The 27,920-nt window shown below is 41.8% G+C and overlaps 1 protein-coding gene across 2 annotated transcripts; it reads left to right on the top strand.

Annotated features, from left to right (window-relative positions):
• The first annotated feature begins 575 nt into the window (after positions 1–575).
• Positions 576–25,979, top strand: fam102bb (family with sequence similarity 102 member Bb). 2 transcript variants are annotated; one of them, XM_036522751.1, is made up of 11 exons: positions 576–1,034; positions 9,414–9,534; positions 11,278–11,307; positions 12,207–12,323; positions 12,598–12,644; positions 20,204–20,307; positions 20,863–20,958; positions 22,626–22,854; positions 23,363–23,499; positions 24,617–24,686; positions 24,924–25,979. In XM_036522751.1, exons 1-11 carry the CDS (start codon positions 889–891, stop codon positions 24,964–24,966), a joined length of 1,140 nt encoding a protein of 379 aa, XP_036378644.1. In that variant the 5' UTR covers positions 576–888; the 3' UTR covers positions 24,967–25,979. The 2 variants fall into 2 exon arrangements, with proteins under 2 accessions (XP_036378644.1, XP_036378645.1); XM_036522752.1 differs by lacking the exon at positions 20,863–20,958.
• Positions 25,980–27,920: the final 1,941 nt, after the last annotated feature.

The following is a 27,920-nucleotide window of genomic DNA, read 5'->3' as shown; positions in this document are numbered from 1 at the left end:
GTTATTTTTCAAGAAGCACATCTATGAATTATGAAGAACACAAGATTGAGACAATGGATTATATAATTCAGGTTATAAATCAGATGTTTTTAGCAATACAACAATCCAAACGCCAAATCATTAGACTATTTAAAATAATCATATAGGCCTACCGACAACCCAACAAACGTTATCGTTTTATACGAAATCGACGCAATCCAGTTACATAATGCTGTTTTATTCTGTCAGGATTATTTCCATCGTCAGTTAAGTCTAGGGTACAGTGAAATTAAATTAACATGACTGCAATACTGTAATTCTAATAGACCTATTAACTGTGCCATGATATTTATCCAATATTTAATTGGAATTCTATGTTCATATGTGTTTTATCCTCGAATGTATGGTCATTGAAACTTCAGCATGTTATTTTTGGGGTTTTCTAGCAATATTTTCAGGCTATAAAGAATACAATTTGCAGTAGTCATAAATCGACACTGCCTCTTTAAAACATTTTGCGCTGTGTTTCTCTCCATGTCCACTAGTTATGACAAGCTTATCTGAATATTTAACGCTCATTCGAATACGTAGGCAGGGAAGGATGTTTCCTCCAGTCCTGTGTCCTGCCTATTTTCTGCAAAAACAAATATCGATGCAACTGGTTATTCGAAACCCACTGGTACCTGTACGGAACAGCTCGCTGCTCCGCTAGGAACAATGTGTCAGACAAAGAAGAAAGCGCCAGTCTTTCGACGGCGCAGAACTTCGGAGATACTCCAGTAGTAGTAGCGACAGAAAAGGGCTTCTTCCGCCGTCTACGTTGTTTCAATCATGAGGGTGTAAAGATTTGAACACTACGGGGACTGGCATTTAAAGGAGACACTTCACGCTAGCCGCGATACTCAATATATGGCTTTCATCATGATGAAGAAAAAGAAATTTAAATTTAAAGTAGATTTTGAACTGGACGAACTCTCTTCTGTTCCCTTTGTTAACGGTGTGTTGTTCTGTAAAGTCAGGCTTCTAGATGGTGGCTTTTCGGAGGAGTCCTCTCGGTAAGACTGTTTTTAATTGTCTATAGATAATCAATCAGCTAGCTTGGTAGTTAGCGGGCAAATCGAAAATATAGTACAGATATCATAGATTATATTCGCCAGCAAGTGAGTCAATCTATCTCGCTTCGTTGTGTACTACTATGGAAAACGTTAACAATAGCACTGCCTGTAGTGTGTGTAGAGGTTGTTCTTGCTCACAATTTCAACATCTAACCCTTGAGTAATTGTGTTTTGAAACGACTGAATTACAGTACATTACCGTGTTTAAACTGACCATCTAGTTGTTTGTTTTTACTGGTGTACCCATCATAATTTGGGGTTACCGTATCAAAACATGCTCTTGTTATGGACCGCAGCTGTTAATACGCGGGGAGCTGAAAAATGCAGCGGAGTAGGCTACTACTGTTTTCACTGTGCCCCTTGAGACGAGCATTAGCCTATCATTATTTTATAGAATGGCGTGAGGAAAACACACAACGTGCCAAATCAGAAGCAACATCTTTTGTTCCGTTAGATACCCACAAGCAGACTCACACTACATCGTTGTTGTCCGTTGAGAGCTAAGATGAGACCAGAAAATGCAATGACGCCGTCAAGCAAGGTTGAAAACCAGCTCTTCCTAATTTGACAGGCTTGGAACTTATTAGGAGTCCCCTGTATTGCGCCTTCTTCAGTGTATGCTTTGCATGCTGTGTGTCTGCTGGTTAAGTACAGGAGTATGGGTGGTGGTCAACAAGTAGCAGGAGAGTCTTTCCCTGCAAAGTCCGTGCTGGGAGGGACTGACCGTTTTTCACACCAGATATCTTCACCTGTACGACACTGCCTTGTCAGTGATGATTCAAAGACAAAACTGTAATGGTACCGTGTTTTTGGTCATGTAGCTTTAGAGCTGGTTTATGGTCTAATGTCTTAGTCCCTTACATAAGTAAGATGACGTAGACATTGCATTGTCTATATTTGCTTGGGAGGATTTAGCCATTAACTATTACAAATTGCTCAATCAATTAAATTTTATAAACTCATGGGGTCTGAAGTTCCTGTAATGTAACATGGCTTCACAGAAAAGTAATCAACAAGAGCTGAGGTCTGCAGAACAACTGCAACATATTTATGTGGCAGCTGGAAAGCAACTACAACATACTTGTATGTGAACTGGTGAACAAATTTTTTGTAATCATCCTTGTCCTTGAGATGAAGGTGTCAAGGCTGTAAGTATGTTCATAGGGGGTGTACAGTAGTTTTAATTGTATTGAATGATGTGGCTGCTACAGCATCACCCCTAAGTCTACACAGTACAAACAGCATGATATGGGGGATTTAGACCTGAATAATGAGTTAAATATTTAATCCGTTCAACTGACAGAAGTGTTGCATTTTTGTACATGGTGAATGAGTAATTCCATTTCTCCCTCAAAATAAAGCTTCTACGGTTTACAATGTAACTGACGCAATATTGCAAATTGCACTATGGCACTATTTGCTTTTGCCAGAGCTTTTACATTCTGTAGTTTTTCTGCCATTGCCATTTCTGCCCTGCCATTTTTCTGCAGTAGAGCTGTTTTTACAGTACCCATATCTCATTTTCTGCCCTGCTGCTGGAAGGCCATGCAGAAGAACACTTAGATATAGTTGTGTTTGAACAGCCAGTAAAGCTTTTTGAACCAGCCGTAATGCACCAGTTACTTCATGTTTGTGAAAATGTACTGTCCAAACAGAGTCGGGTCCCTGGTGGCTGAGTCAAACCCCAAGTGAGCTGACAGCAGGTTTAGGTGTGAATTACTCTGTGACTGTGGCCCATCATGCCAGTGCACCAGATGAACCCTCATCCTCACTTGTAGCTTGTGAGGCTGAGGCGGTTTCTTCTGGAGCTGAAGCACAAACCAAAATGGAAAGTAGAGCACCCGGCAGAGCAGACGCCCTGAAACTGTGGGGATGTGTCTTTGTATTGCAGACAGAGCTTTTCTTGCAACTGAAAATTGGCGTAATGTGATGGCCTCTGGCTTAACTTAAGATCTAGTGATATGATATGTGGTAATAGATCAAGTGAGGAAAATTTAGAACGTTCTGGAGAACACTCCATTTCTGTAGCAGTTGAAAGTCAGTTTAGTTTTGTTTTCTTTTTTCAGATTTTTTTTTTTTTTTTTGAAAAAGTCATGCATATGTGTTTATTGCCTTAAAAGCATTACCACTGCACCCCTAGAATGACTGTTGAAATAAAGTGTCGGGCAAACATAAGCCCAAAAGTAATTTCCAATTTGACTAAGGTCAATAAAGTCAAAAATAATTTCATTTTCTGGAAGACCTTATGTGAGAATCGATGGATTTGGCCCATGAGGTGCCAAAGGACATTGACTGGCTAAAAGCTGTCTTTATACCCAGCCAATCCACAGCCTTTGAGGCTGACCTTTAACTGGCTTCTGTTGATGTTTTATTGAACAACACGGAACTGACAGGATGATGAGTGAGAAGTCTAACCTCTAAACAGTGTTCATTGTATGTGACGTCGGCTGCCTGGGGGTGAGGGTAAACCAGAAACCATCGGTGCCCTCCAGGACCTGTGCTCTAAACAGTTAGAAGCTGAACTTTGCAAGCGGACGTCTGCGTTAACTATTGCGTCAGGCCCTCAGGTTCTCCGGTTGCAATGTGCCCTTTTGCAGTTTGATTTAAAATTAATGACGGGTGAAATGAGAACTCAGGTCCTGCTGAGTGCACTTTCACTGTACCTTTGATTTGTGTTATATGTTTTCTTTTCTTGCCAGGAGGGGAAAAAAATTAGAGAGATCACCAAAAATAGAGTGCTTTGATGTGTTAAAATGACTGTATTGATTATTCTATGAACACTCACGTTGCTTGTAGCCTGTAATATTGAGAGACAGGCTGCCTTATCTCTCATTGGTCAGTTATTGTTGATAAATGTGTCAAGGCCTTAAGAGAAGATGCTGCAGCCAGACATCCAGAGTTGGGCCATTTGTGTGAGGCATTAGGGTTAACTGGGCTATTATGATTACGCCGTGAGACACCAGCAGCTCATTTCTAACCCTAATAGAGTCTGATTTAGCACTGCCTGCATGGAGATTGGGTCCCTGTAATTTCCCTGTGAATTGTTTGATTTTTCTCCCCTATGGAGAGACTTTACCAAGTGAGTCACCAGGATCCCTCACAGCTGCTGCCAGCCTCCTGCAAGCGTGAGGGTTGTGGAGGATCAAAGCAAAAGCCTCATTTAATAACGGACGGTACATTTCGAATGAGGATCTCCCTGTTAGAGCGCTGGCTGCTCGTTATTGTTGTCATTAAAAATGTGTCATCCAAAATGTAAAAAAAAAGACATTTGTGTAGGGGAGTCTCCCCTTCTGTCTTAGCCTGACCCAAACACACTTTGACTGGGACCTGTCCGGGGGTACCGCCGATGCCTCGTTAACAAGCTCAACTGGCGCCTGGACTGCCAGAGACTGTGGTCAGTTTGGACAGAGCTGTAGTGGTGACTATTTGTGGAGCCTGGCTCAGGGTCATGTATGACCTCTGCACTGTCACACAGAATCTTGTACATAAATAAGATAAACTATTTTCAGACATACGTCATGGATGCAAGCAGACTCTCATCACGGGGAGGGGGTCTAAATATAGAGCTGTTAGAAACAGGGGCCCTGTCAAGGCATTGCACTGATTTGTGGCTTTTCTTTAAATTGAATCCGTTGCAGTTCAGCAGGCCATACATTGGTTATGTAATTTAGGAATAAAGAGGCAAAATGGTTAAGAGGATTTCTACCCCCAGCTTATTATTTGAGATGACAGTCACACACAGCACATGAAGGCAGTTCGGTTTGAAATAACCTACAAGGACAAGTCTGTGAAAACAAAAGTCCCCTTAAAATATTGGTGATACTCTCTCAGACTGCTTTGGACAGTTTCTCCCGTTCCTCTGACGCCAGGCTGTAGAAGGGGGGAAATGTAGGACGGAAGAGGCGGGCTGTGCAGGATGGAAATATCCCACAGCTATGAATAATAAGCAAGCCCCACATAAACATTAATGAAGCATGCTGCAAAGTAACTTGTCATAGTATATCGAGACATAGAGTGGACACCGCTGTTATGCAAGAATGAGTAAGAGATTACCCTGGAGGATTTCAAAATTTCACACAAATGTTTGTATTATCAGGGCGCTTACTTAGACGGCACATAGCAGGTTGTGAGGTATCCATTATTTATTTGTGTGTCATCTCTCGTATTATATTTATGAGTTAATGATGTTGGCTGCCTTTAGAGTTTTGGAAATTTTTTCTCTGTGAAAGCCTCTTTGTTTTTTTTTCTTCTTTTTTATCTCACTGTCACAATAAGGAAATTAAGAACTGGAAATGGTTCCAACAGGTTAATTTCCTGCCGCAACTCAATTAGTATAAATCTGAACAGACTTAAAAGCATATTATATTCATACACCAACTATATTTGTGTGTGTGCATGTATGTATGTTTACCAAATTAACAGTGTCAGTGGAGTGGTAATGAATGTTTTCCAAAAAAAAAAAACTGCTAAACTCAACCACGTTAGCTTACAATAACAAGTCGCTAGCTAAGTTAGCAAAGCTCAGAGAAAGCATCAGTGATGACCATGTTGTTGTAGCTAGCTTTCTGTGTAGTCTCTTAGCTGCTGTTGTGCTAGTCGTACTTACCTAGCTTCTGTGGCTTGCTAGCTTTTTGGTTCACTTCTAACTAGATAGCTCAGACTATTTTACACTGTTTCAAGTGTTCAGCTGATGAATAGATAGCTTTTTAGGTATTTTTCCTACGCATTTGGTGGAGTTAAGAGTTAATTAATAGTTTGTGGTTAATAGTAACTGGCCGAAATGAGATATATTTTGATTGTTATTAGTTTATTATCCAGAATTAAGATTACAAGTGGTACCTTTTTGTCCTAGGCGTAGTCAAAGCAGAAAGGGGGGAAAGGGGGAAGCTCTTGCTGTATTCATTAAAATAATCTTTTTTTTTTTTTAAATCTGATCTTTTTTGTTTGTTTTTGATGCACCTATCTTCGGTCCATGGTTCAGAGGTTACATGCAAGTGCTTAACTCCCTGAAGTTAACCTGCTCCTTGCGCTGGAGGAGCAGCTGTGAATGTAGTTTTGCTGGTTTCAGCAGATCGAACTGAACCCGTTTCAAGTGGCTGTAGCGTGAAGTGAGAGTTAGAGATGATATTTGAAGAGCCTTTGGTTGCAGACACGGAACACTCTGCCACATGGTCCCAGTGATGAGTCAGCTGTGGAAAAGCTCTGAAACAGTGCAGCTCTTCAGCCACAAAATGGGTGACTGCTTTTGCTATGGTGACTGCAAGTATTGTATAAAGATGCACTCACACCAGCAAGTCTGCTGTGTCTTTGGTGCAGTGTGATCTTTGAATGACTCTGAATCTGGTTTTCAAATTCATTCTATAGATACTTAACAAGGATGTTACTAGGAGCAGTGATATAAGCTTTTCAGGTATTCTTCTGAGGTGCAAATACTCTTGTTAGGTGTGTCTGTTGCTGGATTAGCCCATGTCCTGTCTGGATGGTAAGAGAAAATGAGGCCTTGTAGCAGCAAATGAATGACAGCTGATGAATGATTGAAATTAAATGAAAAAGAGAAAATGTCCTGGCTGCAGAGCAGGAATAACAATGGAAGCCATTTTGACAGCACAAGGGCTATTAGGGCAATTAGCCCAGAGGCACTTGGAGTGCATTGTAAGTGGGTCTTATATTAAATCAAATATCTCCTTAATTCCCTGTGCTGTCTGACTCCAGACTCACCTGATTCAATGAAGAAAGTGGAGAAGTGCTGCCATTATCATGCGTCGTAATCTTCTGCTCGAGCTGCTTTGGAAAGCGTAGATGGCATTGAAGCAAAACCTTTACATCACAGAGAGACCAGGGAGTGTTCATGCTGGGGTCTGAGAGCTGTCGTGTTTTATTAGAAGAATTTTTTAATTAATTATGTTTACATTACCACTGGAAGAAGGTCTAAGTTTTGCACATCTTTAAAGAATCCGACATTTCTAAGAGGAGGGTAATGTGACAACAGGATTTAGTTCCAGATTAACCTGCCTTTCTCTGTAGACTTGAGGCATTGATTACATAATATCATCCCCCTGCAGTTCACATTTTCTGTCATCACCAGTGATGAGTGTTAGGGGCTCCGGGCAGAATAAGGCTTAGATTATCTGATCTCATGTGACAGGTTATCCTGAGATTAGACCCTCACTAATGTGTGTGAGGGAGGTCTTAGAGGTGTCAGAGCCTAAATGACACTGCAAATGCCTTTTGAAACCTGTGCTTACCAGTGAAAGCCACTTCTTTTTAGGGTTGATAAACTGCCTCTTTATTCTGCTCATATTGTCATTTAACAGACACTCTTATCCAGAGCAATTTACATAGGTTACAGTTTTTTGACGTCACACATTTATACAGTTGGATATTTACTGAGGCAATTGTGGGTTAAGTACTCTGCCCAAGGGGCCACCAGCAATGCCCCTGTGAGGAATTGAACCAGCAACCTTTTGGTTAGAAGCCCTGCCCCCTACCCACTATGCTACACTGCCGCCTATGCTCATTTACTTCTAATAAGGCTTTCATTTTGGATTTGGAATCGCGCAGCGTCAAGTGAGGCTGAAGTCCCCCGGGGAAGATGATTATTCATTTGTCACCATGCTAACAATACCGTACATCACTTGAACTTGTGTTTTTCACTAACTGCCATTGTTTGCAGCAGCACTGGCAGGGGGAACTTGATATGCAGGAACACAGTAAGAGTTTGGCGTGTCACCCTTCAGCGCCTTCTCGGCTCCATAAATGGCACCGGCAGCCAGAGTCAACTGAAATATTTAGCGCTGTCTCTTCAACACAGTTAGTCAATGACCTGTTTGAGCTCGATACAGAAAGCACAGGAATCCTCTGCATCACTTGCTGAAAATCCACCATCAGTCAAAGGAAGTCAATAAATCACATTCTATGGGATTAAAAACGCTTACCCTTTACAGAGGCGAAAAAATCCTAGTACACAATTTTCTGATGAGCTCTCAGGGAAAAGATAATTAGGTACATTGAACAGGGAAAAAGGACTATTAGTCTTATTGATATACCCAGGATTCTCGTAGGTTTTGTACCTACTGCGCAAACATAACAGCATTACTTTCTGGGAGAACCATTATGAGATGTGGCTCATGATCGTCTCCTGCGTATGGGAAGCATATTTTATTACCCTACGTAATGAATATGTGTCATTGTTTCTGCATTGTCTGCCAAAGTGAGGTCTCCTGTGTCTTGTTGTACTTTGTTTCTATGGTAACTTTGTATGCATGTTTTGAAGTTTGAAATCTGGAAAAAATTAAAGGAGTGGCAATTTGGACCAAGCAAATACAGATGTGGACAACTGTGATAGTCGTTACAGATAAGATATAACACACAGTTCTTTCAGCAAGTTTTCTGTTAAAATGTGGATTAGTCTAAGACTTTAATGGTATATGGCAACTCAGGTGTTATTCGTCTAATGATAATGTGTAGAGCCCCAGCTGCAGTGATCGCTTAGTTGTTTGTGAGACTGCTTTAGAAGTGTGACAAGGCATGTTTCCCAAGGGAGATAAACGGCAAATAGGTGTTATCATAGGCTGATGATGGAGGATTTTAATGTGTTTTCCATGGGCCGCTCTCAACTCTGCTATTACAATCCAGGAAGTCTTCATGTGGTTTCAGTGTTTTGTAACTGACAGGAGTATTAAGCAAGGCTGTTTCAGGACTTTTTGGATGATCTCGTACACCTGTGTAAAATAACATTCTCATTCAGTCTATGTTGTATTTGGTTTGAGTAGACAGTAGGAATTTCCAGTATCATGGGGCCTCACCTTTCAGTGTTATTTGGTGTTGGTTTTGCAGGGGATTACTTTTGTGTTGTCTCTCTGTGTTAGGGAGGATCCAGTTTGATAAACGGCAGAGGATGCACAAAGCATGTCCATATGGCCAGTCTCCCTCTGGTATCTATTTCCTCTAGTTCCTCCAGCATTGTTCTACTAGATGAGTGCTGAAGTGCTGTGTTCCAGAAAAAACAGCCCTGCGCACGCAGCTTGCTGCTCCATCACTGCCCTTAAGCTGACGTGGGTGGCCACAGCCCTTATTGGTCGGAATGGAGGAAAGCCTTGCTGGCCAGAATTGCCCATGGTTAAAAGTGCCCCTGCATTGGTTATGACCTCCTCCTTTCATTATTTCCTTCACATACGGGACATTTATCATGTTGGCAGGGTGCATTTAAACATCTTCACATGCCGTTTCCAGCTCATTCACAGCAGGACAGAGCAGGTTTTTGCAAGTGCTGTGTTTGCATGCTGTTTAACCGCGGGCCCTTGTCCCGTTTCCTTTCAGGGAGGTGGTCCAGGCCAACTGTGTGCGCTGGAGGAAGAGGTTCTCCTTCCCGTGTAAGATGAGTGCCAGCGCTAGCACGGGACTGCTGGATCCCTGTGTCTGCCGGGTGTCCGTGCGCAAGGTAAGGAGCTGGCCTCACTTACCCACCCATCACACGGGACACTGCTCACTGTGGTAGAGTCCTCTCTCCTGTACCCCTTTGCTCCTCTTGAGTTTTACAAGCGCCTGATTCAGACTACAAAACATTTAACAGTAGAACTGCCAGGGTTTTAGGAATGACTTTAATCGGTAGAGACTGTCAAAAGAGACTTAAACTAAGTATGTATGAATTTTAAAAAACAATCAGGTAAAATGGAAAGTTATTTTAGGTTTGGAACGTTATAACCAAAACATGGAAAATATGATTGAATTATCTGATTTAAAAAAATTTCAGTCAGAAAACATGGAAAGTTATTTATGAGAACAGTTTGGAACATCATAATCAAAATATGGATTGATTTACAGTGTGTTTGTATATAAATGTTAAACAGTGCAGAAGCACTGAAAGCATTGTGAGTAGTTGTATCCAGTCTGAATAAAATAAATGAAACTGAACAGTCAAAATCAGGAAAGGAATGTAATCACTGAATGTTGACTGCATGCACTTTTATGCAAAATGCTCTATAATGATCATGATTTATGCAAGTACACGCCCCTGTACTTTCACTTACCATTTCCCACTCATGTGTCTTGAACATCTGCGGTTCTGTTTTGGTTGCACCTGGTTGCCTCACAGAGTTTCGTCTTACATAAATGCGCTGCCTGAGTGCCCTGTGGAGTGCTGTAACCCGTTGTTGCACAACTACATCCCTGGTTGCTCTAGATGTCATAGCGCATTTCACCTGTATTAATTAACGTTAATTCCATAAGCGTGTTGGCTGCCTCTGCAGCAGAGAGGTGTTTACCTGAGTATTTTATAACACAAAAATATTGAATACTAGTTTTAACGGAGAGGTGAAATGTCAGCAGTTACCCATGCTTATCATTCAAAACGTAACCATTGACAAAGAGTAAATGCATTTCAAGATACTGTTATTGAGGATGGGAAAGTGAGCAGTTGTAGTAAATGGTGTAGGACTGGCTCATACAGACAGCCTGGCTTCAGAATAAAGCAGCTGATAGATTCCAGGTGCTATGCACCGTAAAGTGGGACCCTATTTTACACAATAAACAAATAATAATATGAATTGCAGAACTGGTGAGACTTGACAAACAAGGGCTGAATCAAGCAGCTGATATTGAACCATGTTGTAAGAAGTGACAGCCTGTTTATTTGTGGTCCTATAGCTTTCAGTGTGACATGAGGGTGTGAAATACAAAGGGTCACAGCCGGCATACGTAATCTGCGTGTCTTTCATGGTGGCTGAGCCATTTAGATTTTTAAAATATATACCATTGTTACGTCCCAGATGCGTAATGGCGTCCAGGGGTATGGGTTAGGGACGCAACACAAAGGAAAACAACTACCCCCTTGCTGGCTTGGACGGTGCGGAGACGAGAAAAGCACAGACACGAGAACAATGTACAAGGGTGTGCGATATAGTTACAGTAGCTATTTACAACATTTACAATAACAAATATGCACGGGAAAAGGGGACAAGACAACAGACGGTGCCAACAAAAAGAACTTAACACAACATAAGTAACCCTAAACACCTTCATCCAAAACATACAACTGACTGCTATACTGCACCAGAATTTTTATAGGCTTGTCATTAAATTGTCAGCTGGAGTTATTTCTCGGGTTACTGTTTGATGATGAAGTTGCATTCATTGATGATTTTAAATTCTAAAAATGCATATTTATTTATTTTTTTCTTTGTAGGAACTGAAAGGTGGAAAGACATATGCAAAGGTAATAACTCTTTCCTTCACTCCTCAATAGTCCATGCGCACATACAGATACAAATATAAAACACAACAAATGTAATAGGTGTAAAATCCAACACCAAGGACGTTTTGTCTTCTGTGCAGTAAATGGTCTGTTCAAGTAGTGATTATTTGCCATTATGTGATACATTTGTAAGTAAAGTAGGAAGAACCTCACCTGACCACAGCCTTAACACAGTAAAGCGTGAATTCTGTTCTAACTTCCGAACTAAGTTTGGAAAATGATTGTGACTTCAGCAGACTGCAAGCATACACCGATGAAAATGAGTGCTACTTTTAATCCTTTCACAGCACACCATAAGTCAACACATCTGTAGGATGAGCTCTGCATAAACAGTACCAGTCAAAAGTTTGGACACACCCAATTGAGATCATGGGAAAAACATGCATTCACAGACATCTAAAGACTTATGCTTAAATGAAATTTGTTTCTTAGACAAATATAAATACTGAAGTTGATGCCTGTGCATGTGTAATGTCTTTAAAAAAATAGTTTTAAAAAATAGTTGTGTCTACTTTGAAGAATCTAAAATGTAAGATTGTTTTGATTGTTAAACACTTTTTGGTCACTGCATAATTCTATTTGTGTTACACAGTTTTGATGTCTAAAAGGTGGGAAAGAGTAAAAATAAAGAGAAACCCTTCTATGATTAGGTGTGTCCAAACTTTTGACTGTTACCGTGCACACACCGCACGTATTTAGTCAAGAAGGAAGTACAAGTCACTGAAAGGCTTTACTGTTCCAAGGTTTCACAGCAGAGGTGGAGTTAAAAGCACAGTGGAAGGCCTGTGGGAATGAAGTGCAATCTTCTGAGAGTGAGAGAACAACATGAGAACAAAGTTTATTTTGTCCCCCTTGCGCAGCTTGGATTCGCTGACCTAAATTTGGCAGAGTTTGCCGGCTCTGGGAATACCACTCGGAGGTGTTTACTGGAAGGATATGACACCAAGCACACGCGTCAGGATAACTCCATCCTGAAGGTAACCACCATACCCAGAGTTCCTATCGCTGGGCTGTTTGCTCTGGCATGTTTTGTGGTGTTTTGTGCAAACAATCAGTAACTAAGGGACTGTGTCAGTCAGCACAGGAAATGGCTGTTACCCTAAAGCTGTCTACAGTCTCACACTATTAGCGGCTTGCAACAAAAATACAGCAGGCACAGAATAACGTCTTCACCGCTATCAGAGTGTAGGTAGTTAGATGACCAGAATTGCATGTTTCATTGACTGTTTATTCCGTTTTTCATTGTTTCAGGTGCTTATCAGCATGCAGCTGATGTCTGGAGATCCCTGTTTTAAAACGTAAGATTTGATTTTTTTGTGGCGTCGTTGAGGTGCACAGTTGCAGACTTCTGCAAAAATATTGTATGCAGTCTCATTTTAGGATGTTTTTTTTACATTCAACATTATCATACTTTACAGGAAATTTTTAAAAAAAGTTATGAATAACAAAAGATGTCCTGTTTGGGTAATCCACACCCCTCATGGACTTCCTCAGTTTGCATTTATGTTCCTTCTATTCCAGTTGTAAAGGAAGTATAAGGGGAAAGGGGATATCTGTATGTTACATTGCAGCGCACCTTTTTAGAGATAGACTGGCTGCTTCCGTTTCCATTGCAATGCATCTGTTCAGCTTATCAAAATGAGAAGTGTGATACACTGAATGCAAATCTGCAGTAGACAAAAAAATAAACAAGCAAAATGCTTATGTAACCATTATGATCATATTAGCTTGCCCAAATGTAATAAACCAAGCATGAATAAGGTGTGTCATGGTATTAATTGTGAAGACATTGTAAAGATTATGCTGAAATAAGTTGATAAGTCATAAGAGAGCAGGAAATAACCTGGTGAAAAAAGGAAACAACAGCGCTCAAGGAAAAGTGGTCATGCCAATAAATGCAGACTTGAGGTGTCTCCGTGCATATGATTTTAAGATGAAACTCTGGACTGTCTACATATACTGCACTAAGGCCATTCAGAATTTAAGATACAGCTGTTGGGTCATAAAGGAAAGACATTTTTCTGTACAGCTACTGCTGTATGACCTTTGTGATGCATCTGTGTGCACGGTAGAGAACACCCGTAGGGCCAGCACCATACAAAAATGGATGTTTTGTGATCTTTGTAGGTGCATCTAGTTTCATTGTGGAAAGCATCCATAGAGCGAGCACTGTAAGATAATGGATGTTTGATGACCTTGGTTGGTCCATCTAATTTCATTGTGGAACATCTGTAGAGCCAGAACGGTAAGATAATGGATGTGGAACATTTAGATCCCTACATCAACACTTTCACTTTGTTCTCGGAGGCCGTTTAAGCAGTATCTCGGAAGCTATTTGTGGGTATTTCCTGTCTTTCGATATCAAGATGAGAGCTTCTTTACCCATCTGTGACTTAATTTAACTTACAGTACAGGGCCTTTGGTTACACTGTTATCAACATGTTGAGCTACTATACTAATTAGCATGTTTATATTGACCATTTTATTTACCATGCTAAGGTTTTGCTTTTGTATCAGAGATTCCAATATGGTGAAAGCCTTGTAATGCCTTGGTGTTCGCAGCTGTCAGAAGCTGGTAGTAGCAAAGCACTGCACAGATGGTACACGTGCAAAACTTTACGCAACACACTGCAGTTTTTTATAGGGATGTACTATATCATTTTGGGTGACTGGTGTTGCATTCCACAAGCACACCTTCTTGGCAGTGTGAAGCGGTGTGCCTCATCCCCATGCTTTGCTTGCACAGATAAAAGGCCACTGTGAGACTGTGCAGATAAAGCACATAGACGTTCAGACTTAAACGTTAAGAGATGTTTAGTCACGTTGAAATGGAGTCGTTCTGAGGTTTGGCTGCCAACTGAATCTGATCGGAGAGGCTGAAGCAGTGGTTGCCATTGAACTGCTGATCAAAAGCAGAGACTTTACCTTTGTGTGACTGTCTTGAACCTGTTTTTGATACTTTTGCTTGTGTAACAGCAGTGTCAGTATCGATAAGGATCACCCACTAACAGCTGATTCCATTTTACTTGATATTGATCTGGTAGCTCTGACATTGTGAATTTCACATGGTATCATATGATTCACAGGCATGACTAAAATAAAAAAAAACACTCAAATCTCTGTTTTATCTCTATTATCTCAATCTACCCAGTCTTTTTGTTAAGATTCAAATAATGTGCAATTCATAAATTTCATCCTACTAAATTGGACACAATTAAGTACAAAGGAGTCTGCTCAAAATTGGCAGGCTCGTTATCATCATGAAATAGGCTCAGGATCACTGTCATTTTAAAAGCAAATTCTGTGACTCCACTACTTGGAGCCCCCATTTGCAACCTGATTAAAGAGACTGAAAGTGAAGATACCTGGTTTAGAGACTGTGGGTTTGGCTGATGTGCTGGTACAGGTAAATGAGGCTAGAACATGTGGAGGGCTGGAGCATTGCCTCCAATGGCCTTTAATCACCCTTTAAGCATTCATTTGTTTTGGTCTTCATCATGATGGCTTTGTTAGGTTAAGGAATGTTCATATTATTGTCACTCCTTAAGTAAATTGCAGTTTCATCAGTTGTTATCTTTGGCTGTGTGCCTCCTTGAGTGGTTCAAAACTGCCTTCTGATTCAGTAACATTTACAGTTGTAAGGCCTTGAAACATAGACTGCTAGACTGCTGACAGTCCGTCCACAGTCACTGAGCAGGCACTCCAAAAAGGATGTGCATTGCTAAGTTTGTCCTTTTTGTCAGATGGCTTTGATGGCTTCCCTTGTCCCTGACATCTGGAGACATTAGTGTTCTCCTTCCAGTACTGAGGAGCATTGGCATGGTGGACATTGGTGTATCACTCAGGCTGGGCAGGGCCATGTACATGCTTGTTGTTATCATCGTAGTCCATCAAGCATCAGGGAAGTGGCTCACACTGTGGGTTGTAAAGGAAAACCAGGCCATTCTGACAGTGGTCTCAACATCAGCGCGGGATGCACAACGAGCATGTGAGGATTAGGATATCACAGCGCAGAGTGGAGGGATGAGGCAGCTGTCACTCTGGCACAGATGCAGTGAGGCAGATCGCATGGTAATCCTGCTTTGGATGCCATGTTCAGCATGCCTGGCCGTATACCGCAGTGCAGCCCAAATTTCCATTTTATCCCCAATTGAACTGGACACTTGCTTGAGGACTGTGTTGTCTTGGTCAAGTTCCTGCTTTTTTGTTGGGTTTTGAGGGATAACAGGGGATGGCTGAAGAGGATAAAGCCAAAGCCATAGTTCTCTGGATTCCACTACAAGACTGTCTAAGTGATTGGAGGACTTGTTGTTGCTTTGCCCTTTGATAGTTAATATCTCAAGGGTTGTTGCGTGTGAACAGAATCACTTCTGACAAACTGAGAGCCTAACCTCTCAGAAGGACTTCCACGAGGCAATTTTTATCTAGATGTTAGGGTTGGTAGGCTGGTTCAGTTACGTTGCTGATTTCTGCATTGAATCTGATTCTGTACCAAACTGTTCTTAATTGGTTCATGCTAAAGCCAGTTTTGCTCTTGATGTAGTTTTAATTGTCATAATATTGCCAGTGTATTTTGTCATAATTTCATTATTCCTTGTTTTCTGTATTTGAATGATAAAGAATGTGCATATGAAATAATATGAAAAGAATATAATAGGATTGTTTTATATAAATATATAAAGGCAGTTGCTAAGGAAGGACACCAAAAACTAAAAACATGCACATCAATGTTGGCACAAATGTCATGGTTGCTACTTTAAATTTAACTTGAAATGTATGTCAGTTAAAGCATTTAGTAACAATGTTTAGGATATTTTTCGTAATTTGAAATGGTAAGGAAGACAAATGCAGCAGTTCTAGTAACTGAATAAATTTATCTGGCTAAAAGTTGACTATTTCAGTAAAAATCTTAAATTCCAGTCTATGCAACTAAAAGCGGACACAGTTGTGGTTTCTTGAGGGGGAGGTCAATTTAAATCTTGTATTAATATTGCCTATTAAATGATTTAGTCGTCTTGTGTTTCTCAAGTGAGAAAATGTACTGTTAGTCAACTCCCAGAGGATCGAAATAAGTTTTATTCCAACAAAGAAGCAGATCCGATGTTTGTAGAAAAAGACAGGAAGGTTTATTTGCATAGCTGGCCGTGGGAACATCAGCATGGAGCAGAAGTTCAACAGGTATAGGATTTTGTTCTTTTTTTATACAGTTACAGCAGGTACATTTACATATGAGTTACAATGACCAGAGGGGGTGCTGTTTTTGATTGGTTTTGTGGAGCTGTGCATAGCTAAACAGCTCACTCTCTAATTGAGTCTTTCTTGAACCTCGAACCTAATTGGCCCCGTAGGGTTCAAACTTTGGAAGTGAAGTCCATATATGGTCATGGGGAACCCCGTGTTCCGCAGACCGTTACCATCAAGAGGCGCTGTTTGGTTCCGGTCGGATGTAGCGGCATCGCTTTGTATTCTAATACACATCGCTTGTCTCCAGCGTTTGTATTCTAATATACATCGCTTGCCTCCGGATCAAACGCCGTGCCGTTCCACAGAACCGTCTCCTAACAGTACTTTGTGCACTCTGTTGAAAAGGACAGTATCAACCATGTCACATGATTGCGAAATTATCTGAAATCGGTTGCTCACTTTGCTCCATCAGGCCCTTAACTGCTCCTTCCAGCTAATTATTGTCTGTTTTGAAGGAGCCTATCTTCCTTTCCCAGTTCTGAGTGCTTCTGGTGCAAAGGGAAGCTAAAAAGCCCAGCACCCCCTCGAACAGCAGCCTTCAGATGTCTGACATCATTTTTGGTCATCATTTTCATTTGTTATGGTCATTGTAAAATGTAAATGTAATTGCACTTGCTTCAGTTGTTGTATCTGGTAATACAATTAATTTAGCCTAGGTTGGCAAGCTGGGTCAGTATGCTGTTGTGGATTTTTTTGTGTGTAATGCTGCTTTCTATTCTGAATGGAGGATTAAGTGAAGTCTTGTGCATATTTCATCCTGTTCTGCCAGACTTAATGTGACAAGCAAGGTGATAAATCAGGGAAAGGAAGTGTGCTTTAAATATAAATGTGCCATTCTGTTGATCATTCCTGTCAGTACATTGTGAGTAAAGGAGAGCTGATTGATTTCCTCAAACTGGAATTGTGACAGGATTAGGAATGTCAGATCCAGTCCGGCATTTAAGCACCTTACCTATAGAGGCAGGTACAGTGCTGGCCAAAAGTATTGGCACCCCTGCAATTCTGTCAGATAATGCTCAATTTCTCCCAGAAAATGATTGCAATTACAAATGTTTTGGTAGTAATATCTTCATTTATTTTGCTTGCAATAAAAAAACACAAAAGAGAAAGAAAAAAAAGTCAAATCAAGTATCAATTTACACAAAACTCCAAAAATGGGCCGGACAAAAGTATTGGCACCCTTTGAAAAATCATGTGATGCTTCTCTAATTTGTGTAATTAACAGCACCTGTTACTTACCTGTGACACATAACAGGTGGTGGCAATCACTAAATCACACTTGCAGCCAGTTAAAATGGATTAAAGTTGACTCAACCTCTGTCCTGTGTCCTTGTGTGTACCACATTGAGTATGGAGAAAAGAAAGAAGACCAAAGAACTGTCTGAGGACTTGAGAAGCAAAATTGTGAGGAAGCATGGGCAATCTCAAGGCTACAAGTCCATCTCCAAAGACCTGAATGTTCCTGTGTCTACCGTGCGCAGTGTCATCAATAGGTTTAAAGCCCATGGCACTGTGGCTAACCTCCCTAGATGTGGACGGAAAAGAAAAATTGACGAGAGATTTCAACGAAAGATTGTGCGGATGGTGGATAAAGAACCTCGACTAACATCCAGACAAGTTCAAGCTGTCCTGCAGTCCGAGGGTACAACAGTGTCAACCCGTACTATCCGTCGGTGTCTGAATGAAAAGGGACTCTATGGTAGGATACCCAGGAAGACTCCACTTCTGACCCAGAGACATAAAAAAGCCAGGCTGGAGTTTGCTAAAACTTACCTGAGAAAGCCAAAAACATTTTGGAAGAATGTTCTCTGGTCAGATGAGACAAAAGTAGAGCTTTTTGGGAAAAGGCATCAACATAGAGTTTACAGGAAAAAAAACGAGGCCTTCAAAGAAAAGAACACGGTCCCCACAGTCAAACATGGCGGAGGTTCCCTGATGTTTTGGGGTTGCTTTGCTGCCTCTGGCACTGGACTGCTTGACCGTGTGCATGGCATTATGAAGTCTGAAGACTACCAACAAATTTTGCAGCGTAATGTAGGGCCCAGTGTGAGAAAGCTGGGTCTCCCTCAGAGGTCATGGGTCTTCCAGCAGGACAATGACCCAAAGCACACTTCAAAAAGCACTAGAAAATGGTTTGAGGGAAAGCACTGGAGACTTCTAAAGTGGCTAGCAATGAGTCCAGACCTGAATCCCATAGAACACTTGTGGAGAGATCTGAAAATGGCAGTTTGGAGAAGGCACCCTTCAAATCTCAGGGAGCTGGAGCAGTTTGCCAAAGAAGAATGGTCTAAAATTCCAGCAGAGCATTGTAAGAAACTCATTGATGGATACCGGAAGCGGTTGTTCGCAGTTATTTTGTCCAAAGGTTGTGCTACCAAGTATTAGGCTGAGGGTGCCAATACTTTTGTCCGGTCCATTTTTGGAGTTTTGTGTAAAATGATAATTGATTTAATTTTTTTTTCATTGTCTTTTGTGTTTTTTCATTGCAAGCAAAATAAATGAAGATATTACTACCAAAACATTTGTAATTGCAATCATTTTCTGGGAGAAATTGAGCATTATCTGACAGAATTGCAGGGGTGCCAATACTTTTGGCCAGCACTGTAGTTAGTAGAAAGTAACCACAGAGCATCGACATTAATTTTCTGTATGTTGTATTTCATACTGGAGCAACTACAACATCTTATAGATTAATTGCCATGTACATTATGTGTTTGTTATGTGAAGTTCAAATCACAGACATTTGCAGTTTTCTTCGTGATGAAAATAGCTATACAGAATGGCTTTTTAGGTGTTAGGCAGTCCACACATAAAGAAGCACCAAGGTGAAGGACGAATCAGACAGATAAACAAGGCAGGTGGAGGCCTAAGTGTTTTAACAAGCCTTTAAAATGGCCCTCCATTTCCAAATTACATTCCCGAGGTGGCCATTAACCTGTCAGTTTAAAAAAGGTTTTCACATTTCATGCACCACAAAAAAGAAAGAGGCCAAACAGTTAGCTGTGAGAAAGAACCCAATGAATACAGTCACAGAATGTGTCATCCAGGGAAAGATTAAATGTATTTATTGCTTTAATGAAGAGGTGCTGCAAACGCATTCAAGACAGGAAGCAGACTCTCGAGCAAATAATCGTGTGGGGGCTGCACCATGTAAAAGCGGCTGTGGCAGAGGTGGTGGTGGCAGTGGCACTTGTGCGTGAGCAGGTGTTGACACGGGCACCCTGGGCCAGGGAATACACTCAACACTGTGAGAGGCAGATTCACCAGCTGGCTGCAGCAATGTGGAAAATGTTATTGTGTGTCCATAAAAACGTCTACACATTCTTTCTGTTAAGCCAAGACAGTTTACATAAGGAACAGGGAGAGCTCCCTTTGATTGCAGTGTTCATGCTGTACGCTAGTGATCTGTGGCACAAATGAAAAGAAAAGGACATGAGTCATATATGCTCAGACTCAACTGTTCCATTTTACTGAGTGGATCTGATCGCATTAGACAGTCAGCATTACAGTCACCACATTTACTATATTGGCTGATTTTTTTTTTTTTTTTTAGTATTTCCAAGCTGTGGTCTCTGTTCCCTGAAGGTAATTCACTGCACGTCTTTTTCCACAGGCCTCCCTCGACTGCGATGTATATAGGGATACAAGGAGACACCGAATGTCTGCATGGAGACAGAAAGGGGGGGGACATGCAGAAAGTCTTCTTTGGGATTTCAGGTATGCACTTTCTGGGGACACTGGTGTTGCATGAGCACAATGTTAATAAGAATCAGTGTTTGCTGGGTATGTTTGATTTACTATCAACTTTAGAGAATTTGATTGTCTTTTTAATAAAAATCACCCTGTGCATTTAATTCATTAATTCATAAACTGCTTGGTCAAATGCTGGGGCTGGGAATGCAACTATTAACCTCTTTACCAATCTCTCAATGTGATGGAAATGAAAGCTGCAGCTGACAGCAGTCAGTGTCTCCTCTAACAGACGAGGCTCTGAAAGGAACGCTGGTCTTGTCCTCTCTTCCTCGTGTTAGGCCTCGTGCGTCTCCGGCAGCTTGTGAGAGTGTGTCTCTTTCATGTATAATTCAGACCAGCACTTTGCTTTGCCTCGGTCCCTCGGCGACCCTGAGGGTAATCGCACACACGATTAAAAATAGGAACTGGCATGACGGCAGGACCGCTCTTCACCACGAAAAAAAAACAAAAAACACGGGAGAACAGTGCCGGACAGCGGCTCATGTCCAGCTCTTTCTTTCTGTGTCGCAAACCTGACAGAGACCCAAGGAAAGTGCTCCTCTGTCCCCGACGAGCTGACAGGGTGTGGCCACTCCAGAACCTCCAGCTATGCTAGTCAGCAGTCTAAAGTATCAGGTAGGCCTCTGTACATCCTACAAGGTGGAGACTGTGAGACATACACGAGCAGTACCACTTCCCTAGCTTTTTATGATGAGGCTTTGCGCACTCTCACAGGTGTTGACGTTTCTGCACCAGAGCAGATGCATCACTAAACGTGATTGATGTGTTTATCCTGAGCTGATAATACGTTTGCGCTGATTAATTGTTGTGATTCGTGCTTTCCCTTTTCTGTGCTTTGTCTTTAAATGAATGCGATCTGGGGAAGAACATTCTTGCCTTGAAATCTTCCTGCTTGCCTCAAATTTGTGCACATGCTTAGTGTCAGCCTCACGTCCGCTTATCATAACCTCGTTAACTGTGGTAATTGCCCCTAATTAAAAAGAGGAAGTGTGATGAGCGCAACCCCCCCCTCCTCTGGCAGATGAGATTCACAGCCCATTTGGCAGGCCTGGGGCTCAGATTTATGAAGCCTTTTCCATCATTATTCTGTTCAAATGGGAGGTGCTCTCAGCCCTGCCGTGTAGGCTTTCTGCCTCATTCCAATTACACTGCACTCATTCGATTATGTCCCTGCCCAGTCTTCCCATTATAGAGATTTCTGCTACCTTCAGTGAGATAAATGATGGGCCTTCAGAAAAAGGCTCGATAATGGGTGCTCCACCGCACTCAACACCCCGGACAGAAAGAACTCTGTGCATTGATTTTCAGGGAGGCAACTTTGATGTGTCTTGGGGTTACAAGTTAATTGTTTGGACAGAGTTAGAACGGTGACCTTTGTAATAAAGGAGAGACTGACATTCAGGTTGGAAAAAAAAGAATGCATTTACTAAGGCCATGGAGTAGGAAGGAGGGCTGTGAATGAAATGGGTAGGGGGAAAACCATTGTTTGTCGGGGGCAGCATTCTAAAAGGTTGCCTGTGGGCCTTTTGTGGGTGAGTGGGAGGGTCCTTCCTTCAGAGAGCATACATTGTGTCTTTGTTTCTGCATTGACAGTTTGCAGTAGATATGAATAGCATGCGAGTGTGTGGGTGTTCATATCCCCGCACAGTCACATCATTGATCACGTTAGAAGGGTTTAAATGGAAGAAGGTAGCACACTGTGCATTGCAGTCCTTGAGTATGTCGGATGGCAGTGGTGGCATTTTGAGAAGGAGGGGGGAAACCTATTCAGTAGCTTTGACAGACACACTAAAGGCAGAAGATATTTTTAATCCATTATTCCACACTATTTTAATAGTCTCAGAAGATATGTCTCAGTCTCAGAAGATATGTTTATTTGTATGGATTGTAAGTTAGTTAAAAAATGAGCAGCACACTAATAATCATATATAGCACGAAAGATACTTATCTTTTAGACTCCCATCCAGCCTTTACATATACATTACATTGTCATTTAGCAGATGCTCTTATTTGGAGTGACTTACATAGGTTACAGTTTTTACATGTTATCCCTTTATACAGGTGGATATTTACTGAGGCAATTCTGGGTTAGGTACCTTGCCCAAGGGTACAGCAGCAGTGCCCCAGCAGGGAATTGAACCAGCAACCTTTTGGTTACAAGCCCTGCTCCTTACCACCATGCTACACTGCCGCCCCCTCTTTATCCTTTCTGTATGCGTGTGAGTGTGTGTTGGTGTATTTATCTGTGTGGATAAGCGTGTGTGTGTGTGGCACCTCGGCAGGGTACAGCACGGGGCACTCTCGCTCCTCCAGCCTGTCGGAGTTCTCTCACAGGAGAAACACCTCGGTGGGCAGCGCCTCCACTGGCATCGGCAGCATCCCGGAGCCCAGCGAGGAGCGGGAGCCCAGAACGGCGCCCCCTACCGCTGCCGCCGCCGCTGCGTGCGCGTCCGTGCCGGAGCACCCCGGCACGCCCATCAAGAGCGCGTCGTCCTCCGAGCGCCTCAACAGGTGAGACGCCCTATCCCTCATGATGGCCCTCTCCAACAGCACGTTTCTGCCCTCACAGCAACCTCCTATCTGACCAGTCAGTGAACTCACTGACTCCTGTACTGTACTTTGGGCTTGATAAATGTTGAAGGGATACCGCAATACAATACTGACATGAAAGTATGTAGGAGCAGTAAAATCTATTAGATTTTCTGATACAGTGTGCCTGACTGCTTTATGATTTAGCCAGCGACAGCTAAACAGCTCTGGAAGTCTATTTTGGTATGCTAAGCTTCTTTTATTGAAACAGTAGTCAAAGGCGCTAAAAGTGCAGCGTACAATATTATGCAGTGATTGCACATATGTTTTAAACATTATATAATGTGCAGATGTTCTGTCATTTTTTTCAGACATTAAAAAGTGGAAGTAATAAAAATTATGTACTGTCACATCTGTGCGCTTGTGGGCAGCAGAAAAAAGGCTTGGGAAGGGTGTGGTGCTGTGCGCTTGACTGACTGTGTGTTCTCAGGCATCCGGTGAAGCAGGACTCGATGGAGTCACAGCTGAAGCGGGTGGATGCCACCAGGGTGGATGCTGATGACGTGGTAGAGAAGATCCTCCAGAGTCAGGACTTCACCCCCAGCCTGCTGGACTCCAGCGCTGAAGGTACCCCTTGTGCAGGGATGGAGACCGGTGGAGTAAGGTCATAGCAGTGGAAGTGCACTAGAGTTGTATCCTCACCGTCGTCCTCTAGTCCTCCTCTAGTGCTCTAGATATCAATAACACAATCATGTTGGATTGGAAACAGCACTGTTATGTTAATTGGTTGGAGAGCAAACACTTGGGATTTTTTGAGGTGCTTTGAATTGTTTTTCCCTTCAATTAAGGGGATGTCTTCAGCATTGTACTGCAAAAAAATTATTACATCAGTGGCATCTTCAGTTAGCCTTAGGAGGAATGTCACTGCCCCTTGAAAAAGTGCCCACTATCAGATTACACATTTGCCCAGGATAATTCATACTGGAATTCTCCTTCAAAAACAGGCTAGGATCACTATAGATAATAGGAGAGTGAACAAAAGTAGTTTTTTCCTACATTTGCAGACACTTAATTGATGAAGTGATTTTTTTTTATTCAAAATATTTGTGGGGTGAATATGCCATAAAGGGGGACATCACATTAGTTACAGCACAGGAGATGTATGACCAAGTTGGACCAAAGTACTGGAGGAATTTGCATGGCCGAATAGGACCACAGTGCAGGAGGGGTCTGACAGACAAAGTGGAGAATACATGCGAGTCCTCTAGGTAACAGTGAGGACTGCAGCCTGGATGTGAGTGAGCAGGCTGTGTTAGCACACTGGGAAGATAAGAGGTTTCTGTTTCTGCCCTCCCACTCACAGCTCGCTTGCAGAGACTAAATGGCAAGGGGTTTTACACTTGTGTTCTTCAGAACACCTTTTCAGAGTCAATTTCCTTATTTCGTGTCTAAAGGGTTGCATTTGAAAGAGTAGCCAAAACTGTCAGAGAGAGGGATGCTGGAATGATTAGCTGCTCTGTTAATTAGCCCCAGACACAGGAACCCGAACCCTCTGCTCCTCAAGTTCAGACCGCCCCCCCCCCCCACTGTGGAGTGCTGGAAAATAAATGCCTCTGTCAATACTGGCTTATTTTTAGATTGCTTAGCAACCGGGCTTTCTGGGTGAAGAATATGCGGGAGCTTGCGTGCTTCTTCTTTGAGCTGGATTGACAGCGTCTGCACGCTGTGTTTGTTTCTTTTCCAGAGGAGGGTCTGCGCCTCTTTGTGGGTCCCGGGGGAAGCACTGCGCTTGGCAGTCATCATCTCCCTACCAGGTGTGTAGTCCAGAGTACAAATCCAGTCTGTGCCATGCCAATCTTCCACCACTGTCAGCACCCAGTGGAAATGCTAATGAACCATGATGCTAATCTTACCATGATTGACAAGGTCTGTATTAGTAGACGGTTTGACAAGTTCAAAATCTAGGTTGGATTTGTTTTTTTATTGTTGCATCATAGAAATTGTCACCTAAAGGGACCGTTCGTGTGCCGACTGTTTGTGTGTCACCTCAGGGTTGGCGCCGGGGCTTACGAGCAGGTGGTGATAAAGCGTTAGCTCCAGAAGACGCCCGGCTGAGAGGTGGCACAACCGGAGTCTGACGGGCCGATGTGGCGGCAGTTGTACCTCATCTCATTCTGGCAGCACGGTTTTTAAACTTGAACCCGAGGTTGGCGGAGTGGACTGTGTGTAGCCCCCTGACAGAAACGATGCCCCCTGGTGTGCTAGTAGCACTGGCTAACTGACGTCCGTGTTTGTCTCACAAGGTCAAAGGATCACGAGCTGAGGGGATTTATGGATGTGTGTGTTAAGCTACAGTGTGACATGTGTGCCATTCATGTCATATCGTGAATTAAATGCCATCGGGAACACCAGACTTACGCTCCATTTGAAACTGGAGAGGAATACTGTGTTCTGTTAATCTCTGTCTTATCTCTCTTCTGTTCAGACAAAAAAACATGTTTTAGCTATTATTTTATATAAGTATTGAGTGGGACCTTCCTGTAATACTTAGTTGTATTGTTTTCATGCTGCTAAAAGGTCTATTTCCAAAATACACCCGTGGTGTTAGCGTATATAGCCATTATATATGAATGGGAGCGTCTTGGACTACCAAGCTCAGGGTTGTGCTGTTGATGGTGTGGGCTGTCTTTGTTGTGGTAATAACATGAAAACTGACTGAAGAACCACAAACTCAGGAAAACGGAAAGAGGAGGCAGACACTGTGAAAGCTCACCCAGCTCCGAAGGCCCGTGATTTTATGAAGGTCAAAATTAAAGTGGCAGGGGAAGAAGAGGAGGCAGTAAAGATGGGGAAGAAGATACGAGTTTGTTGATTAACTTTAGATGTAGCTCAGCTCAGTTGCGTGATGATGGAGGACAGGGAGATTGAAAGAGTAGTGATTTTCGCGAAGCAGGTGTAATTCTGAAAATGGACAGTTCTGGGGAGTTGATGCATTGTTGCAACTTCAAGAGCTGATGGGCTTTAAATCTCATAGGGCACTGTTGCCAGATGAATTGTGCTTTTGATGCCACTCAGGTTTCAAACCACAGTTCCAGCTCTGCCTGTAGCCAGCGATCAACAGAAAAACCAAACAATTCAGCTGTTACTGGGATCAGTTAATTTCCCGCGTTGTAATATCTGTCCAATATATTGGCTTTCTGGGAGATGTCTCAAGGGTTTATTCTGTTTTATGCATTTGTATGATGATACATTTCATTTGTTATGGTAGGTAGTATAGACAGATGTAAGTGGATCAAACAAAGAGATTGCATTATAAAGGATGATGCATTGTAATGTATGTTCTGGTCTTATTATTATGGAGCCACTTTCAGAAATACCGGTGTTCTTTATAATAGTATTAAACTAAACTTTGAATAAAAACTAGCTAACTGTGGTACACATTGTCTGTGAAAATAATAAAAATGAATGGTTACCTTAATATCTTTTTTATTTAAGGAAAAATAATTATCAAAACAAAGGACAGAAACATTTTTCTGTTGCAGATCATACATATTATCATAGCAGACCTTGATGTAGGTTTGTACGTGCTGTGTTTATGTGTGCGATTTCTGTTGCCTAGCAATTACACTAAGAATAAATGTTGAATCTTCCATCATCCAAAGTAAGGTCAAACATTTCACCCTGAGAGACCACAGTATGCCTACTGAATTTCCTACATGCACGTGCACAAGATGATTAGGGAGACCTGTCCAGTATTCTCCGGCCCACATTTGAAGATCCATTTCTTTTTTTTCTGAGCGCTTCTAATGGGGGTTGTTAAATGAAATCCTAGCCTTATATATTGTATATCCACCTGTGTTTGTGTGTGTTCAGTATATATCTTCACGCACACATAGGTACATTTCTATGGCATAGAGCAATTGAAATTTGTTCACCTGAGCTTTTTCATTCTTGTGAAAAGAATACCTAACCTTCATAGTTAGAATTGGCTTTATCACAGAAAAATAAGATAATCTCTTCTACAGAACAGAGTTCTGGCAGTTCATATTCTTTCTTTGATACTCTGTAGCAGTTACAGTAGCGGGAACTGGGAGTGGCCAGAGCTGCATTATCCCAACCAAAATTCCACTGCTCATTTAGGATGAAATAGAAGTCTCTAAGAGTCTGACTACAAATCACATAGTTCCTCTATTCTCCTGGAAAGTTCTGGAATGACTTCTCTCACAGTTGTGGGGAGTGAAATTCACCTGTACCAGATCAGCTTCGTATTCCCAAGATTTGGTACTAAATATGTTGTAAAAGACATTTTTTTCTTTTGTGAATCTTTAATTTTATGGAAGTGTGTATGTTTTACTACTGTAAAGTGATGTTGTACTTGCTTATCTCAGTGTTTGATATCATCTCTTCATCTGTAAATGGCTTCCCCCTTGTATATACATGCACATGCACCATGTACTGTCAATTAAACTGAAATATTTTTTAAAAATGACTGAATTAATGATTTATTATTGTGATCTTATCTTTTAAATGTACTGTAGGCTATGATGATCACAAACTAGTTGCACTCATAAATTATAGATTCATCCCTCTCTTTTCAAGATACAAGCTAAACTGCTAGACCACTTCTGTGGCATCATACTAAAGATGTTATGATTCAGAAATAACTTGCCTGGCCAAATGAACTGAAATGTAGATATTTATTCTGTGGAAAAACAAGGATGCCTGTCTCAGATTTCAGACACAGAGTGAGGAGGTGGTATTTGTCATGCAATTCCCTGAGCTACTCATCCTTCCTGTGTCAGAGCCAAGTTCTCTTGAATAAAAAGGTATTTTTACCAGCATTCAGCAATCCTATTGGTATCACTGTCAAGACAGCCTGACCCTGCAATAGTCTCTTACACAGTCCAAGATGGTAGCTTCCAGACACCCTGTTCCAACAGGCAGACATATCAGATGGCTCTGACGCAAAATAAAATGCAACTAACACACTGAAATTCTGAAACTGATCAATCCCACCATGCTTTGCAACACCATGTAAGTGTAGTGTT

Source organism: Megalops cyprinoides, chromosome 2, assembly GCF_013368585.1.
Source record: "Megalops cyprinoides isolate fMegCyp1 chromosome 2, fMegCyp1.pri, whole genome shotgun sequence".
Lineage (NCBI taxonomy): Eukaryota > Metazoa > Chordata > Actinopteri > Elopiformes > Megalopidae > Megalops > Megalops cyprinoides.
Note: the sequence above shows the minus strand (reverse complement) of the source record. Positions and strands in the feature narration are given on the sequence as shown.